An 18,042-nucleotide genomic window follows, 5' to 3' on the forward strand; every position below is an offset into this window, starting at 1 on the left:
GTACCTACGCCTCAGGGACTGCAGCGGTTCAAGGAGGCAGCTCACCCCCACCTTTCTGAAGGGCAACACGGGATGGGCAATAAATGATGGTTCAGCCGGCGAAGCCCACATACCTTGAACAAATAAGAATTCACTACCTCCACCATAGGTGCACAGGGAGATTCTGGCCCTGGGGGTGGGGGTCAGGGGAGGGGTGATTGGCCCCAGAGGTGGGGGCTGGTCAGAGATGGGTGGGGAGAGAGAGGGGATCAGGGCAGGGGGAGAGAGAGGGGATCAGGGCAGGGGGAGAGAGAGGGGATCAGGACAGGGGGAGGGGGCTCTGGCCCCAGGGGTGGGGAGCAAGGTTTTCTGGGCAGGGGAGGGAGTACGGAATTGTGACCCACCTTGCTCAGTTCCTCCCGTTCCTCAGCATGCATCCAGATGGGCTTATTCTCACCTAAAATGAAGCACATTACAGTCAGCTCCACTTCAACATCCAGAGAGACAAAACCATCGAATGACCCAAACCCCCTAGTCCCACAAACTGCAGCCCTCAACACCCTCAAAATATCCTGTTCCAGAACACCACTCCCAACCCTGACCAATCCTGCTCCACTCCACTCCCAACCGCAATACCCTCCCCATCTCCTCTAGTCCCCATTAACCCCCACGAATCCTGCCAAACCAATGGGAGTTAGTGATCTAGAGGGAGGGGTTTCAATGGGAGAGTTAGTGATTTAGAGGGAGGGGTTTCAATGGGAGTTAGTGATTTAGAGGGAGGGGTTTCAATGGGAGTTAGTGATCTAGAGGGAGGGGTTTCAATGGGAGAGTTAGTAATCTAGAGAGAGGGGTTTCAATGGGAGTTAGTGATCTAGAGGGAGGGGTTTCAATGGGAGTTAGTGACCTAGAGGGAGGGGTTTCAATGGGAGAGTTTGTGATCGAGAGAGAGGGGTTTCAATGCGAGTTAGTGATCGAGAGGGAGGGGTTTCAATGAGAGAGTTAGTGATTTAGAGGGAGGGGTTTCAATGGGAGGTAGTGATCTAGAGGGAGGGGTTTCAATGGGAGTTAGTGATCGTGAGGGAGTGGTTTGAATGGGAGTTAGTGATTTAGAGGGAGGGGTTTCAATGGGAGTTAGTGATCTAAAGGGAGGGGTTTCAATGGGAGTTAGTGATCGAGAGGGAGTGGTTTCAATGGGAGTTAGTGATCTCGAGGGTGTGGTTTCAATGGGAGTTAGTGATCGAGAGAGAGGGGTTTCAATGCGAGTTAGTGATCGAGAGGGAGGGGTTTCAATGGGAGAGTTAGTGATTTAGAGGGAGGGGTTTCAATGGGAGGTAGTGATCTAGAGGGAGGGGTTTCAATGGGAGTTAGTGATCGTGAGGGAGTGGTTTGAATGGGAGTTAGTGATCTAGAGGGAGGGGTTTCAATGGGAGTTAGTGATCTAAAGGGAGGGGTTTCAATGGGAGTTAGTGATCGAGAGGGAGTGGTTTCAATGGGAGTTAGTGATCTCGAGGGTGTGGTTTCAATGGGAGTTAGTGATCTAGAGGGAGGGGTTTCAATGGGAGAGTTAGTGATCGAGAGGGAGGGGTTTCAATGGGAGTTAGTGATCTAGAGGGAGGGGTTTCAATGGGAGAGTTAGTGATTTAGAGGGCGGGGTTTCAATGGGAGGTAGTGATCTAGAGGGAGGGGTTTCAATGGGAGTTAGTGATCGAGAGGGAGGGTTTTCAATGGGAGTTAGTGATCTAGAGGGAGGGGTTTCAATGGGAGTTAGTGATCTAGAGGGAGGGGTTTCAATGGGAGTTAGTGATCTAGAGGGAGGGGTTTCAATGGGAGAGTTAGTGATGTAGAGGGAGGGGTTTCAATGGGAGGTAGTGATCGAGAGGGAGGGGTTTCAATGGGAGTTAGTGATCGAGAGGAAGGGGTTTCAATGGAAGTTAGTGATCTAGAGGGAGGGGTTTCAATGGGAGAGTTAGTGATCTAGAGGAAGGGGTTTCAATGGAAGTTAGTGATCTAGAGGGAGGGGTTTCAATGGGAGTTAGTAATCGAGAGGGAGGGGTTTCAATGGAAGAGTTAGTGATTTAGAGGGAGGGGTTTCAATGGGAGAGTTAGTGAACTAGAGGGAGGGGTTTCAATGGAAGAGTTAGTGATCTAGAGGGAGGGGTTTCAATGGGAGAGTTAGTGATCGAGAGGGAGGGGTTTCAATGGGAGAGTTAGTGATCTCGAGGGAGGGGTTTCAATGGAAGAGTTAGTGATTTAGAGGGGGGGGTTTCAATTGGAGTTAGTGATCTAGAGGGAGGGGTTTCAATGGGAGAGTTAGTGATTTAGAGGGAGGGGTTTCAATGGGAGGTAGTGATCTAGAGGGAGGGGTTTCAATGGGAGTTAGTGATCGTGAGGGAGTGGTTTGAATGGGAGTTAGTGATTTAGAGGGAGGGGTTTCAATGGGAGTTAGTGATCTAAAGGGAGGGGTTTCAATGGGAGTTAGTGATCGAGAGGGAGTGGTTTCAATGGGAGTTAGTGATCTCGAGGGTGTGGTTTCAATGGGAGTTAGTGATCGAGAGAGAGGGGTTTCAATGCGAGTTAGTGATCGAGAGGGAGGGGTTTCAATGGGAGAGTTAGTGATTTAGAGGGAGGGGTTTCAATGGGAGGTAGTGATCTAGAGGGAGGGGTTTCAATGGGAGTTAGTGATCGTGAGGGAGTGGTTTGAATGGGAGTTAGTGATCTAGAGGGAGGGGTTTCAATGGGAGTTAGTGATCTCGAGGAAGGGGTTTCAATGGAAGTTAGTGATCTAGAGGGAGGGGTTTCAATGGGAGAGTTAGTGATCTAGAGGAAGGGGTTTCAATGGAAGTTAGTGATCTAGAGGGAGGGGTTTCAATGGGAGTTAGTAATCGAGAGGGAGGGGTTTCAATGGAAGAGTTAGTGATTTAGAGGGAGGGGTTTCAATGGGAGAGTTAGTGAACTAGAGGGAGGGGTTTCAATGGAAGAGTTAGTGATCTAGAGGGAGGGGTTTCAATGGGAGAGTTAGTGATCGAGAGGGAGGGGTTTCAATGGGAGAGTTAGTGATCTCGAGGGAGGGGTTTCAATGGGAGTTAGTGATCGAGAGAGAGGGGTTTCAATGCGAGTTAGTGATCGAGAGGGAGGGGTTTCAATGGGAGAGTTAGTGATTTAGAGGGAGGGGTTTCAATGGGAGGTAGTGATCTAGAGGGAGGGGTTTCAATGGGAGTTAGTGATCGTGAGGGAGTGGTTTGAATGGGAGTTAGTGATCGAGAGGGAGTGGTTTCAATGGGAGTTAGTGATCTCGAGGGTGTGGTTTCAATGGGAGTTAGTGATCTAGAGGGAGGGGTTTCAATGGGAGAGTTAGTGATCGAGAGGGAGGGGTTTCAATGGGAGTTAGTGATCTAGAGGGAGGGGTTTCAATGGGAGAGTTAGTGATTTAGAGGGCGGGGTTTCAATGGGAGGTAGTGATCTAGAGGGAGGGGTTTCAATGGGAGTTAGTGATCGAGAGGGAGGGTTTTCAATGGGAGTTAGTGATCTAGAGGGAGGGGTTTCAATGGGAGTTAGTGATCTAGAGGGAGGGGTTTCAATGGGAGTTAGTGATCTAGAGGGAGGGGTTTCAATGGGAGAGTTAGTGATGTAGAGGGAGGGGTTTCAATGGGAGGTAGTGATCGAGAGGGAGGGGTTTCAATGGGAGTTAGTGATCTAGAGGAAGGGGTTTCAATGGAAGTTAGTGATCTAGAGGGAGGGGTTTCAATGGGAGAGTTAGTGATCTAGAGGAAGGGGTTTCAATGGAAGTTAGTGATCTAGAGGGAGGGGTTTCAATGGGAGTTAGTAATCGAGAGGGAGGGGTTTCAATGGAAGAGTTAGTGATTTAGAGGGAGGGGTTTCAATGGGAGAGTTAGTGAACTAGAGGGAGGGGTTTCAATGGAAGAGTTAGTGATCTAGAGGGAGGGGTTTCAATGGGAGAGTTAGTGATCGAGAGGGAGGGGTTTCAATGGGAGAGTTAGTGATCTCGAGGGAGGGGTTTCAATGGAAGAGTTAGTGATTTAGAGGGGGGGGTTTCAATTGGAGTTAGTGATCTAGAGGGAGGGGTTTCAATGGGAGAGTTAGTGATCTAGAGGAAGGGGTTTCAATGGAAGTTAGTGATCTAGAGGGAGGGGTTTCAATGGGAGTTAGTAATCGAGAGGGAGGGGTTTCAATGGAAGAGTTAGTGATTTAGAGGGAGGGGTTTCAATGGGAGAGTTAGTGAACTAGAGGGAGGGGTTTCAATGGAAGAGTTAGTGATCTAGAGGGAGGGGTTTCAATGGGAGAGTTAGTGATCGAGAGGGAGGGGTTTCAATGGGAGAGTTAGTGATCTCGAGGGAGGGGTTTCAATGGAAGAGTTAGTGATTTAGAGGGGGGGGTTTCAATTGGAGTTAGTGATCTAGAGGGAGGGGTTTCAATGGGAGAGTTAGTGATCTAGAGGGAGTGGTTTCAATGGAAGAGTTAGTGATTTAGAGGGAGGGGTTTCTATGGGAGTTAATGATCTAGAGGGAGGGGTTTCAATGCGAGTTAGTGATCTAGAGGGAGGGGTTTCAATGGGAGTTAGTGATCTAGAGGGAGGGGTTTCAATGGGAGAATTAGTGATCTAGAGGGAGGGGTTTCAATGGGAGTTAGTGATCGAGAGGGAGGGGTTTCAATGGGAGTTAGTGATCGAGAGGGAGGGGTTTCAATGGGAGAGTTAGTGATCGAGAGGGAGGGGTTTAAATGGGAGAGTTAGTGATCGAGAGGGAGGGGTTTCAATGTGAGAGTTAGTGATCTAGAGGGAGGGGTTTCAATGGGTGTTAGTGATCTAGAGGGAGAGGTTTCAATGGGAGTTAGTGATCTAGAGGGAGGGGTTTCAATGGGAGTTAGTGATCTAGAGGGGCGGGTTTCAATGGGAGTTAGTGATTTAGAGGGAGGGGTTTCAATGGGAGTTAGTGATCGAGAGGGAGGGGTTTCAATGGGAGTTAGTGATCGAGTGGGAGGGGTTTCAATGGGAGAATTAGTGATCTAGAAGGAGGGGTTTCAATGGGAGTTAGTGATCGAGAGGGAGGGGTTTCAATGGGAGTTAGTGATCGAGAGGGAGGGGTTTCAATGGGATTTAGTGATCGAGAGAGAGGGGTTTCAATGGGAGTGTTAGTGAACGAGAGGGAGGGGTTTCAATGGGAGTTAGTGATCTAGAGGGAGGGGTTTCAATTGGAGTTAGTGATCTAGAGGGAGGGGTTTCAATGGGAGTTAGTGATCTAGAGAGAGGCGTTTCAATGAGAGTTAGTGATCCAGAGGGAGGGGTTTCAATGGGAGTTAGTGATCTAGAGGGAGGGGTTTCAATGGGAGAGTTAGTGATCGAGAGGGAGTGGTTTCAATGGGAGAGTTAGTGATCGAGAGGGAGGGGTTTCTATGGAAGAGTTAGTGATTTAGAGGGAGGGGTTTCTATGGGAGTTAATGATCTAGAGGGAGGGGTTTCAATGCGAGTTAGTGATCTAGAGGGAGGGGTTTCAATGGGAGTTAGTGATCTAGAGAGAGGGGTTTCAATGGGAGTTAGTGATCTAGAGGGAGGGGTTTCAATGGGAGTTAGTGATCGAGAGGGAGGGGTTTCAATGGGAGTTAGTGATCTAGAGGGAGGGGTTTCAATGGGAGAGTTAGTGATCGAGAGGGAGGGGTTTAAATGGGAGAGTTAGTGATCGAGAGGGAGGGGTTTCAATGTGAGAGTTAGTGATCTAGAGGGAGGGGTTTCAATGGGTGTTAGTGATCTAGAGGGAGAGGTTTCAATGGGAGTTAGTGATCTAGAGGGAGGGGTTTCAATGGGAGTTAGTGATCTAGAGGGGCGGGTTTCAATGGGAGTTAGTGATTTAGAGGGAGGGGTTTCAATGGGAGTTAGTGATCGAGAGGGAGTGGTTTCAATGGGAGTTAGTGATCGAGAGGGAGGGGTTTCAATGGGAGTTAGTGATCGAGTGGGAGGGGTTTCAATGGGAGAGTTAGTGATCGAGTGGGAGGGGTTTCAATGGGAGAGTTAGTGATCGAGAGGGAGGGGTTTCAATGGGAGTTAGTGATCGAGAGGGAGGGGTTTCAATGGGATTTAGTGATTGAGAGAGAGGGGTTTCAATGGGAGTGTTAGTGATCGAGAGGGAGGGGTTTCAATGGGAGTTAGTGATCGAGAGTGAGGGGTTTCAATGGGAGAGTTAGTGATCTAGAGGGAGGGGTTTCAATGGGAGTTAGTGATCTAGAGGGAGGGGTTTCAATGGGAGTTAGTGGTCTGGAGGGAGGGGTTTCAATGGGAGTTAGTGATCTAGAGAGAGGGGTTTCAATGGGAGTTAGTGATCTAGAGGGAGGGGTTTCAATTGGAGTTAGTGATCTAGAGGGAGGGGTTTCAATGGGAGTTAGTGATCTAGAGAGAGGGGTTTCAATGAGAGTTAGTGATCCAGAGGGAGGGGTTTCAATGGGAGTTAGTGATCTAGAGGGAGGGGTTTCAATGGGAGTTAGTGATCTAGAGGGAGGGGTTTCAATGGGAGTTAGTGATCTAGAGGGAGGGGTTTCAATGGGAGTTAGTGATCTAGAGGGATGGGTTTCAATGGGAGTTAGTGATCTAGAGGGAGGGGTTTCAATGGGAGTTAGTGATCTAGAGGGAGGGGTTTCAATGGGAGTTAGTGATCTAGAGGGATGGGTTTCAATGGGAGTTAGTGATCTAGAGGGAGGGGTTTCAATGGGAGAGTTAGTGATCTAGAGGGAGGGGTTTCAATGGGAGAGTTAGTGATCTAGAGGGAGGGGTTTCAATGGGAGTTAGTGATCTAGAGGGACGGGTTTCAATTGGAGTTAGTGATCTAGAGGGAGGGATTTCAATGGGAGTTAGTGTTCGAGAGGGAGGGGTTTCAATGGGAGAGTTAGTGATCGAGAGGGAGGGTTTTCAATGGGAGTTAGTGATCTAGAGAGAGGGGTTTCAATGGGAGTTAGTGATCTAGAGGGAGGGGTTTCAATGGGAGAGTTAGTGATCGAGAGGGAGGGTTTTCAATGGGAGTTAGTGATCTAGAGGGAGGGATTTCAATGGGAGTTAGTGATCTAGAGGGAGGGGTTTCAATGGGAGTTAGTGATCTAGAGGGAGGGGTTTCAATGGGAGAGTTAGTAATCTAGAGGGAGGGGTTTCAATGGGAGTTAGTGATCTAGAGGGAGGGGTTTCAATGGGAGTTAGTGATCTAGAGGGGCGGGTTTCAATGGGAGTTAGTGATCTAGAGGGAGGGGTTTCAATGGGAGTTAGTGATCGAGAGGGAGGGGTTTCAATGGGAGTTACTGATCTAGAGGGAGGGGTTTCAATGGGAGTTAGTGTTCGAGAGGGAGGGGTTTTCAATGGGAGAGTTAGTGATCTAGAGGGAGGGGTTTCAATGGGAGAGTTCGTGATCGAGAGGGAGGGTTTTCAATGGGAGTTCGTGATCTAGAGGGATAGGCTGAATTGGGGTTTTTGACTGGGTGTCATATTTCAGTCAGTGATCAAGTTGCTCTGCATACACTCTGTCCTCCACAGATACCAGTTGTATTGTGATTCACAAAAGTACCATTGACTGATCCAAACTCCTTCTCGTGGGCCCGGGTTAGAATGTCCTTGTACAGAGTCTCAGCCTCCTTGTATTTGCCTTGTTTGAGATAACACGAAGCCTGTCGGAAGATAAATCAACGGCCGGTTTAACACACAGCGAACACTGCCAATTATTCCCCAAGTCCCTGCTTCCCCTCAATCCCTCTGATGTACCTTCAGAACCCTGCGTCCCACATCAGTATGCACCCACCCAAGGCCGCCTGCGCCCGGAGGGTTGTTGAAGGGGATTAGTATAGGCAAGCCCTCATCAACCCTCACTGCACGACTCACCCAGCACCCCCTTTCGCAAAACCTTGTGCCAAACGCCCCGTGTCCTCCACACTGAACACCCCTTACACCAAACCCCCGTGTCCTCCACACTGAACACCCCTTTCACCAAACCCCCGTGTCCCCCACACCGAACACCCCCTTACACCAAACCCCCCGTGTCCCCTACACCGAACACCCCTTACACCAAACCCCTCATGTCCCCGACAGCGAACACCCCTTATACCAAACCCCCCCGTGTCCCCCACACCGAACACCCCTTACACCAAACCCCCCGTGTTCCCCACACCGAACACCCCATATACCAAACTCCCCCCGTGTCCCCCACACCGAACACCCCTTACACCAAATCCCCGTGTCCCCCACACTGATCACCCCCTTACACCAAACCCCCCGTATCCCCCACACCGAACACCCCTTACACCAACCCCCCCCCCCCCGTGTCCCCCACACCGAACACCCCTTACACCAAACCCCCCCCGTGTCCCCCACACCGAACACCCCCTTACACCAAACCCCCCGTGTCCCCCACACCGAACATCCCCTTACACCAAACCCCCCGTGTCCCCCACACCGAACACCCCCTTACACCAAACCCCCCGTGTCCCCCACACCGAACACCCCCTTACCCCTCACACCGAACACCCCTTACACCAAACCCCCCGTATCCCCCACACCGAACACCCCCTTACACAAAACCCCCCATGTCCCCCACACCGAACATCCCCTTACACCAAACCCCCCCGTATCCCCCATACCGAACACCCCCTTACACTAAACCCCCCGCGTCCCCCACACCGAACACCCCTTACACCAAACCCCCCCGTATCCCCCATACCGAACACCCCCTTACACCAAACCCCCCGTATCCCCACACCGAACACCCCCTTACACCAAGCCCCCCCGTATCCCCCACATCGAACACCCCCTTACACCAAACCCCCGTGTCCCCCACACCGAACGCACCTTACACCAAACCCCCCGTATCCCCACACCGAACACCCCTTACACAAAACCCCCCGTGTCCCCCACACCGAACACCCCCTTACCCCTCACACCGAACACCCCTTACACCAAACCCCCCGTATCCCCCACACCGAACACCCCCTTACACAAAACCCCCCATGTCCCCCACACCGAACACCCCCTTACACTAAACCCCCCGCGTCCCCCACACCGAACACCCCTTACACCAAACCCCCCCGTATCCCCCATACCGAACACCCCCTTACACCAAACCCCCCGTATCCCCACACCGAACACCCCCTTACACCAAGCCCCCCCGTATCCCCCACATCGAACACCCCCTTACACCAAACCCCCGTGTCCCCCACACCGAACGCACCTTACACCAAACCCCCCGTATCCCCACACCGAACACCCCTTACACCAAGCCCCCCCGTATCCCCCATACCGAACACCCCCTTACACCAAACCCCCCGTATCCCCCACACCGAACACCCCCTTACACCAAACCCCCCGTGTCCCCCACACCGAACACCCCTTAAACCAAACCCCCCGTCTCCCCCACACCGAACACCCCCTAACACCAAACCCCCCGTGTCCCCCACACCGAACACCCCTTACACCAAACCCCCGTGTCCCCCACACCGAACACCCCTTACACCAAACCCCCCCCCGTGTCCCCCACACCGAACACCCCTTACACCAAACCCCCCGTGTCCCCCACACCGAACACCCCTTACACCAAACCCCCCGTATCCTCCACACCGATCACCCCCTTACACCAAACCCCCCCCCCCCCGTGTCCCCCACACCGAACACCCCTTACACCAAACCCCCAGTGTCCCCCACACCGAACACCCCTTACACCAAACCCCCCCCGTGTCCTCCACACCGAACACCCCTTACACCAAACCCCCCGTGTCCCCACACCGAACACTCCCTTACACCAAACCCCCCGTATCCCCCACACCGAACACCCCTTACACCAAACCCCGTGTCCCCCACACCGAACACCCCCTTACACCAAACCCCCCGTGTCCCCCACACTGAACATCCCTTACACCAAACCCCCCCATGTCCCCCACACCGTACACCCCCCCCCCCCCGGTGTCCCCCACACCGAACACCCCTTACACCAAACGCCCCGTGTCCCCCACACCGAACACCCCTTACACCAAACCCCCCCATGTCCCCCACACCGAACACCCCTTACACCAAACCCCCCATGTCTCCCACACCGAACCCCCCCCCGTGTCCCCCACACCGAACACCCCTTACACCAAACCCCCCCCCCCCATGTCCCCCACACCGAACACCCCCTTACACCAAACCCCCCGTGTCCCCCACACCGAACACCCCTTACACCAAACCCCCCGTATCCCCCACACCGAACACCCCCTTACACCAAACCCCCCGTGTCCCCCACACCGAACACCCCCTTACCCCTCACACCGAACACCCCTTACACCAAACCCCCCGTGTCCCCCACACCGAACACCCCTTACACCAAACCCCCGTGTCCCCCACACCGAACACCCCTTACACCAAACCCCCCATGTCTCCCACACCAAACACCCCCCCCCGTGTCCCCCACACCGAACACCCCTTACACCAAACCCCCCGTGTCCCCCACACCGAACACCCCTTACACCAAACCCCCCGTATCCCCCACACCGAACACCCCCTTCCACCAAGCCCCCATGTCCCCCACACCGAACACCCCTTACACCAAACCCCCCCCCCCCCCGTGTCCCCCACACCGAACACCCCTTACACCAAACCCCCCCCCCCCCATGTCTCCCACACCGAACACCCCCCCCCCCGTATCCCCCACACCGAACACCCCCTAACATCAAACCCCCCCGTGTCCCCCACACCGAACACCCCTTACACCAAACCCCCGTGTCCCCCACACCGAATGCCCCTTTCCCAACCCCTGAGACCAAACCCCTCCTATCCCCCACTTCAGCAGTTGCACCCAGCACCGCATTTCTCACTCCCGTCCCCGCACCCTCAGACTCACGCCTATACCCCCGCAATCGCTGTGTTCTCCCCCACGTAAAGTTCCCACTTGAGCTCGCCTGGCCCAGGCCACCGCATCCCACCCGGCCCCGGCACCCCCACCTCGCCTGGCGCCCACCCCCCCCCCCACCCCCACCCCAAGGCTCCCCCACCCTGCCTGACACAGCCTACCCCCACCCCACACGGCCGCCCCCCCACCCTGCCTGACCCGGGCTACCCCCACCCCACACGGCCGCTCCGTCCCGCCCCTCACTCACCCGGCCTCGGCCCCCCACCCCCGTGCCGTCTGGCCCGGGGGCCCCCACCCACCCGGCCCAGGCCCCTCCAGGACCAGCCCCCCCTCCCCGCCCAATCGGAGTGATTCCCAGCACCCTCTAGCCCACCTTACCAGGTTGTTCTTAGTCTTGGCCACATTGGGATCATCAGGTCCAAGACGGGACTCGTATATCTCCAGAGCTCGTCGGTAATAATATTCAACCTCCTCATACTTGCCCTGATTCTGACACAGCAGGGCCAGATTGTTCAGCTGCTTGGCTACGTCAGGGTGATCTTTACCCAGCACCTGTGTCACAGAAAACCCATGTTGGCTCATTAGAGGCTGCAGGCAGCACAGGTCACCAGACCCAGAAACACATCACACCCAAAAACACATTGAACATCGTTCCGATCATGCTAGCAATTGAACACTGTGCCTTAAAAACACCAATAACAGTGCGGCACTCCCTCAGTACTGACCCTCTGACAGTGCGGCACTCCCTCAGTACTGACCCTATGACAGGGCAGCGCTCCCTCAGTACTGACCCTCTGACAGTGCAGCACTCCCTCAGTACTGACCCTCTGACAGTGCAGCACTCCCTCAGTACTGACCCTCTGACAGTGCAGCACTCCCTCAGTACTGACCCTCTGACAGTGCAGCACTCCCTCAGTACTGACCCTCTGACAGTGCAGCACTCCCTCAGTACTGACCCTCTGACAGTGCAGCACTCCCTCAGTGCTGACCCTCTGACAGTGCAGCTCTCCCTCAGTACTGACCCTCTGACAGTGCGGCACTCCCTCAGTACTGACCCTCTGACAGTGCAGCTCTCCCTCAGTACTGACCCTCTGACAGTGCAGCACTCCCTCAGTACTGACCCTCTGACAGTGCAGCACTCCCTCAGTACTGACCCTCTGACAGTGCAGCACTCCCTCAGTACTGACCCTCTGACAGTGCAGCTCTCACTCAGTACTGACCCTCTGACAGTGCGGCACTCCCTCAGTACTAACCCTATGACAGGGCAGCGCTCCCTCAGTACTGACCCTCTGACAGTGCAGCACTCCCTCAGTACTGACCCTCTGACAGTGCAGCACTCCCTCAGTACTGACCCTCTGACAGTGCAGCACTCCCTCAGTACTGACCCTCTGACAGTGCAGCACTCCCTCAGTACTGACCCTCTGACAGTGCGGCACTCCCTCAGTACTGACCCTCTGACAGTGCAGCTCTCCCTCAGTACTGACCCTCTGACAGTGCAGCACTCCCTCAGTACTGACCCTCTGACAGTGCAGCACTCCCTCAGTACTGACCCTCTGACAGTGCAGCAATCCCTCAGTACTGACCCTCTGACAGTGCAGCGCTCCCTCAGTACTGACCCTCTGACAGTGCAGCACTCCCTCAGTACTGACCCTCTGACAGTGCAGCACTCCCTCAGTACTGACCCTCTGACAGTGCAGTACTCCCTCAGTACTGACCCTCTGACAGTGCGGCACTCCCTCAGTACTGACCCTCTGACAGTGCAGCACTCCCTCAGTACTGGCCCTCTGACAGTGCAGCACTCCCTCAGTAATGACCCTCTGACAGTGCGGCACCCACTCAGTACCGACCCTCTGACAGTGCGGCACTCCCTCAGTACTGACCCTCTGACAGTGCAGCACTCCCTCAGTACTGACCCTCTGACAGTGCGGCACTCCCTCAGTACGGACCCTCTGACAGTGCAGTTCTCCCTCAGTACTGACCCTCTGACAGTGCGGCACTCCCTCAGTACTGACCCTCTGACAGTGCGGCTCTCCCTCAGTACTGACCCTCTGAGAGTGCAGCTCTCCCTCAGTACTGACCCTCTGACAGTGCAGCACTCCCTCAGTACTGACCCTCCGACTGTGCAGCACTCCCTCAGTACTGACCCTCTGACAGTGCGGCACTCCCTCAGTACTGATCCTCTGACAGTGCAGCACTCCCTCAGTACTGACCATCTGACAGTGCAGCACTCCCTCAGTACTGACCCTCTGACAGTGCGGCACTCCCTCAGTACTGACTCTCTGACAATGCGGCACTCCCTCAGCACCGACACTCTGACAGTGCAGCTCTCCCTCAGTACTGACCCTCTGACAGTGCGGCACTCCCTCAGTACTGACCCTCTGACAGTGCAGCACTCCCTCAGTACTGACCCTCTGACAGTGCGGCACTCCCTCAGTACTGATCCTCTGACAGTGCAGCACTCCCTCAGTACTGACCCTCTGACAGTGCAGCACTCCCTCAGTACTGACCCTCTGACAGTGCGGCACTCCCTCAGTACTGATCCTCTGACAGTGCAGCACTCCCTCAGTACTGACCCTATGACAGTGCAGCACTCCCTCAGTACTGACCCTCTGACAGTGCAGCACTCCCTCAGTACTAACCCTCTGACAGTGCGGCACTCCCTCAGTACTGACCCTCTGACAGTGCAGCACTCCCTCAGTACTGACCCTCCGACTGTGCAGCACTCCCTCAGTACTGACCCTCTAACAGTGCATCACTCCCTCAGTACTTACCCTCTGACTGTGCGGCACTCCCTCAGTACTGACCCTCTGACAGTCCAGCACTCCCTCAGTACTGACCCTCTGACAGTGCGGCACTCCCTCAGTACTGACCCTCTGAAAGTGCAGCTCTCCCTCAGTACTGACCCTCTGACAGTGCAGCACTCCCTCAGTACTGACCCTCTGACAGTGCAGCACTCCCTCAGTACTGACCCTCTGACAGTGCAGCTCTCCCTCAGTACTGACCCTCTGACAGTGCGGCACTCCCTCAGTACTGACCCTATGACAGTGCAGCTCTCCCTCAGTACTGACCCTCTGACAGTGCAGCGCTCCCTCAGTACTGACCCTCTGACAGTGCAGCTCTCCCTCAGTACTGACCCTCTGACAGTGCAGCTCTCCCTCAGTACTGACCCTCTGACAGTGCGGCACTCCCTCAGTACTGACCCTCTGACAGTGCAGCACTCCCTCAGTACTGACCCTCTGACAGTGCAGCACTCCCTCAGTACTGACCCTCTGACAGTGCGTCAATCCCACAGTACTGACCCTCTGACAGTGCGGCACTCCCTCAGTACTGACCCTCTGACAGTGCAGCACTCCCTCAGTACTGACCCTCCGACTGTGCAGCACTCCCTCAGTACTGACCCCCTAACAGTGCGGCACTCCCTCAGTACTGACCCTCTGACAGTGCGGCACTCCCTCAGTACTGACCCTATGACAGTGCAGCTCTCCCTCAGTACTGACCCTCTGACAGTGCAGCACTCCCTCAGTACTGACCCTCTGACAGTGCAGCACTCCCTCAGTACTGACCCTCTGACAGTGCAGCGCTCCCTCAGTACTGACCCTCTGACAGTGCAGCACTCCCTCAGTACTGACCCTCTTGACAGTGCAGCACTCCCTCAGTACTGAGCCTCTGACAGTGCAGCACTCCCTCAGTACTGACCCTCTGACAGTGCAGCACTCCCTCAGTACTGACCCTCTGACAGTGCAGCACTCCCTCAGTACTGACCCTCTGACAGTGCAGCACTCCCTCAGTACTGACCCTCTGACAGTGCAGCACTCCCTCAGTACTGACCCTCTGACAGTGCAGCACTCCCTCAGTACTGACCCTCTGACAGTGCAGCTCTCCCTCAGTACTGACCCTCTGACAGTGCGGCACTCCCTCAGTACTGATCCTCTGACAGTGCAGCTCTCCCTCAGTACTGACCCTCTGACAGTGCAGCACTCCCTCAGTACTGACCCTCTGACAGTGCAGCACTCCCTCAGTACTGACCCTGACAGTGCAGCACTCCCTCAGTACTGACCCTCTGACAGTGCAGCGCTCCCTCAGTACTGACCCTCTGACAGTGCAGCACTCCCTCAGTACTGACCCTCTGACAGTGCAGCACTCCCTCAGTACTGACCCTCTGACAGTGCAGCACTCCCTCAGTACTGGCCCTCTGACAGTGCAGCACTCCCTCAGTAATGACCCTCTGACAGTGCGGCACCCCCTCAGTACCGACCCTCTGACAGTGCAGCACTCCCTCAGTACTGACCCTCTGACAGTGCGGCACTCCCTCAGTACAGACCCTCTGACAGTGCAGCACCCCCTCAGTACCGACCCTCTGACAGTGCAGCACTCCCTCAGTACTGACCCTCTGACAGTGCGGCACTCCCTCAGTACGGACCCTCTGACAGTGCAGCTCTCCCTCAGTACTGACCCTCTGACAGTGCAGCACTCCCTCAGTAATGACCCTCTGACAGTGCGGCACTCCCTCAGTACCGAACCTCTGACAGTGCAGCACTCCCTCAGTACTGACCCTCTGACAGTGCGGCACTCCCTCAGTACGGACCCTCTGACAGTGCAGCTCTCCCTCAGTACTGACCCTCTGACAGTGCGGCACTCCCTCAGTACTGACCCTCTGACAGTGCGGCTCTCCCTCAGTACTGACCCTCTGACAGTGCAGCTCTCCCTCAGTACTGACCCTCTGACAGTGCAGCTCTCCCTCAGTACTGACCCTCTGACAGTGCTGCACTCCCTCAGTACTGACCCTCCGACTGTGCAGCACTCCCTCAGTACTGACCCTCTGACAGTGCAGCTCTCCCTCAGTACTGACCCTCTGACAGTGCGGCATTCCCTCAGTACTGACCCTCTGACAGTGCAGCACTCCCTCAGTACTGACCCGCTGACAGTGCAGCACTCCCTCAGTACTGACCCTCTGACAGTGCAGCTCTCCCTCAGTACTGACCCGCTGACAGTGCAGCACTCCCTCAGTACTGACCCGCTGACAGTGCGCACTCCCTCAGTACTGACCCTCTGACAGTGCGGCTCACCCTCAGTACTGACCCTCTGACATTGCGGCACTCCCTCAGTACTGACCGTCTGACAGTGCGGCTCTCCCTCAGTACTGACCCTCTGACAGTGCAGCTCTCCCTCAGTACTGACCCTCTGACAGTGCAGCTCTCCCTCAGTACTGAACCTCTGACAGTGCGGCACTCCCTCAGTACTGACCCTCTGACAGTGCGGCACTCCCTCAGTACTGACCGTCTGACAGTGCGGCTCTCCCTCAGTACTGACCCTCTGACAGTGCAGCACTCCCTCAGTACTGACCCTCTGACAGTGCAGCACTCCCTCAGTACTGACCCTCTGACAGTGCAGCGCTCCCTCAGTACTGACCCTCTGACAGTGCAGCTCTCCCTCAGTACTGACCCTCTGACAGTGCAGCTCTCCCTCAGTACTGACCCTCTGACAGTGCAGCACTCCCTCAGTACTGACCTTCTGACAGTGCGGCACTCCCTCAGCACCGACCCTCTGACAGTGCAGCACTCCCTCAGTACTGACCCTCTGACAGTGCAGCACTCCCTCAGTACTGACCCTCTGACAGTGCGTCACTCCCTCAGTACTAACCCTCTGACAGTGCGGCACTCCCTCAGTACTGACCCTCTGACAGTGCAGCACTCCCTCAGTACTGACCCTCCGACTGTGCAGCACTCCCTCAGTACTGACCCTCTAACAGTGCATCACTCCCTCAGTACTTACCCTCTGACTGTGCGGCACTCCCTCAGTACTGACCCTCTGACAGTGCAGCACTCCCTCAGTACTGACCCTCTGACAGTGCGGCACTCCCTCAGTACTGACCCTCTGACAGTGCGGCACTCCCTCAGTACTGACTCTCTGACAGTGCAGCGCTCCCTCAGTACTGACCCTCTGACAGTGCAGCACTCCCTCAGTACTGACCCTCTGACAGTGCAGCACTCCCTCAGTACTGACCCTCTGACAGTGCAGCACTCCCTCAGTACTGACCCTCTGACAGTGCAGCTCTCCCTCAGTACTGACCCTCTGACAGTGCAGCACTCCCTCAGTACTGACCCTCTGACAGTGCAGCACTCCCTCAGTACTGACCCTCTGACAGTGCAGCACTCCCTCAGTACTGACCCTCTGACAGTGCAGCTCTCCCTCAGTACTGACCCTCTGACAGTGCGGCATTCCCTCAGTACTGACCCTCTGACAGTGCAGCTCTCCCTCAGTACTGACCCTCTGACAGTGCAGCACTCCCTCAGTACTGACCCTCTGACAGTGCAGCACTCCCTCAGTACTGACCCTCTGACAGTGCAGCACTCCCTCAGTACTGACCCTCTGACAGTGCAGCACTCCCTCAGTACTGACCCTCTGACAGTGCCACACTCCCTCAGTACTGACCCTCTGACAGTGCAGCACTCCCTCAGTACTGACTCTTTGAAGGTATCACTGAATGACAAAAACCCATCTGGTGCACTAATGTCCATTCGGAAATCTGCCATCCTTACCCGGTCTGGCCCACATGATTCCAGACTCACAGCAATGTGGTTAACTCTTAATCGTCCTGTGAAATGCTGAGCAAGTGACACAGTTCACTGGTAATCAGGAACGGTTCCAGAGCCACGCTCACATCGCATGAAAGAAAAAATAATCCTCACTGTGTCGGGCGGCACGGTGGCACAGTGGTTAGCACTGCTGCCTCACGGCGCCGAGGTCCCAGGTTCGATCCCAGCCCTGGGTCACTGTCCGTGTGGAGTTTGCACATTCTCCCTGTGTCGGCGTGGGTCCCACCCCCACAACCCAAGGATGTGCAGGGTGGGTGGATTGGCCCCTAAATTGGCGCTAAACTGCCCCTTAATGGGGAAAGAAAATCCTCACTGTGCCTTCCAACAGAGAATAGCTGAAGCCCAGTTCGACCCTGGCTGGAAATCCCAGGATAGGTTTGCAATGCCAGTATCTGACAGAATGCCCCATTCTGCTCATTCTCATCCTCACACTCTGTGAGCAGCTCACCTTCTCTCGGATCTCCAGCGCTCTCTTACACAGAGGCTCAGCTTCTTTGTACTTGCCCCGTTTCCCGTACAGAACAGCCAGATTATTCAGGGTCGCTGCTACCTACTCACAACAAACAGAACGCAATCAGACAGGCAGTAGTAAAAATATCCTTCAC

The 18,042-nt window shown here is 55.0% G+C and overlaps 1 protein-coding gene across 9 annotated transcripts in view; it reads right to left on the reverse strand.

The window, feature by feature from the left end:
- Positions 1-18,042, reverse strand: part of LOC140411246 (kinesin light chain 1-like) — a 669,745-nt gene that overhangs the window by 139,497 nt on the left and 512,206 nt on the right. For all 9 annotated transcript variants that reach the window (XM_072500365.1, XM_072500366.1, XM_072500367.1 and 6 more), the window contains exons 7-10: positions 17,886-17,987; positions 11,220-11,393; positions 7,536-7,635; positions 384-436 (exon numbers count right to left, since the gene is read on the reverse strand). In XM_072500365.1, coding sequence (XP_072356466.1) covers positions 384-436; positions 7,536-7,635; positions 11,220-11,393; positions 17,886-17,987 — 429 coding nt within the window. The remainder of the gene's footprint in view (positions 1-383; positions 437-7,535; positions 7,636-11,219; positions 11,394-17,885; positions 17,988-18,042) is intronic.

The sequence above is a fragment of the Scyliorhinus torazame genome, chromosome 4 (assembly GCF_047496885.1).
Source record: "Scyliorhinus torazame isolate Kashiwa2021f chromosome 4, sScyTor2.1, whole genome shotgun sequence".
NCBI lineage: Eukaryota > Metazoa > Chordata > Chondrichthyes > Carcharhiniformes > Scyliorhinidae > Scyliorhinus > Scyliorhinus torazame.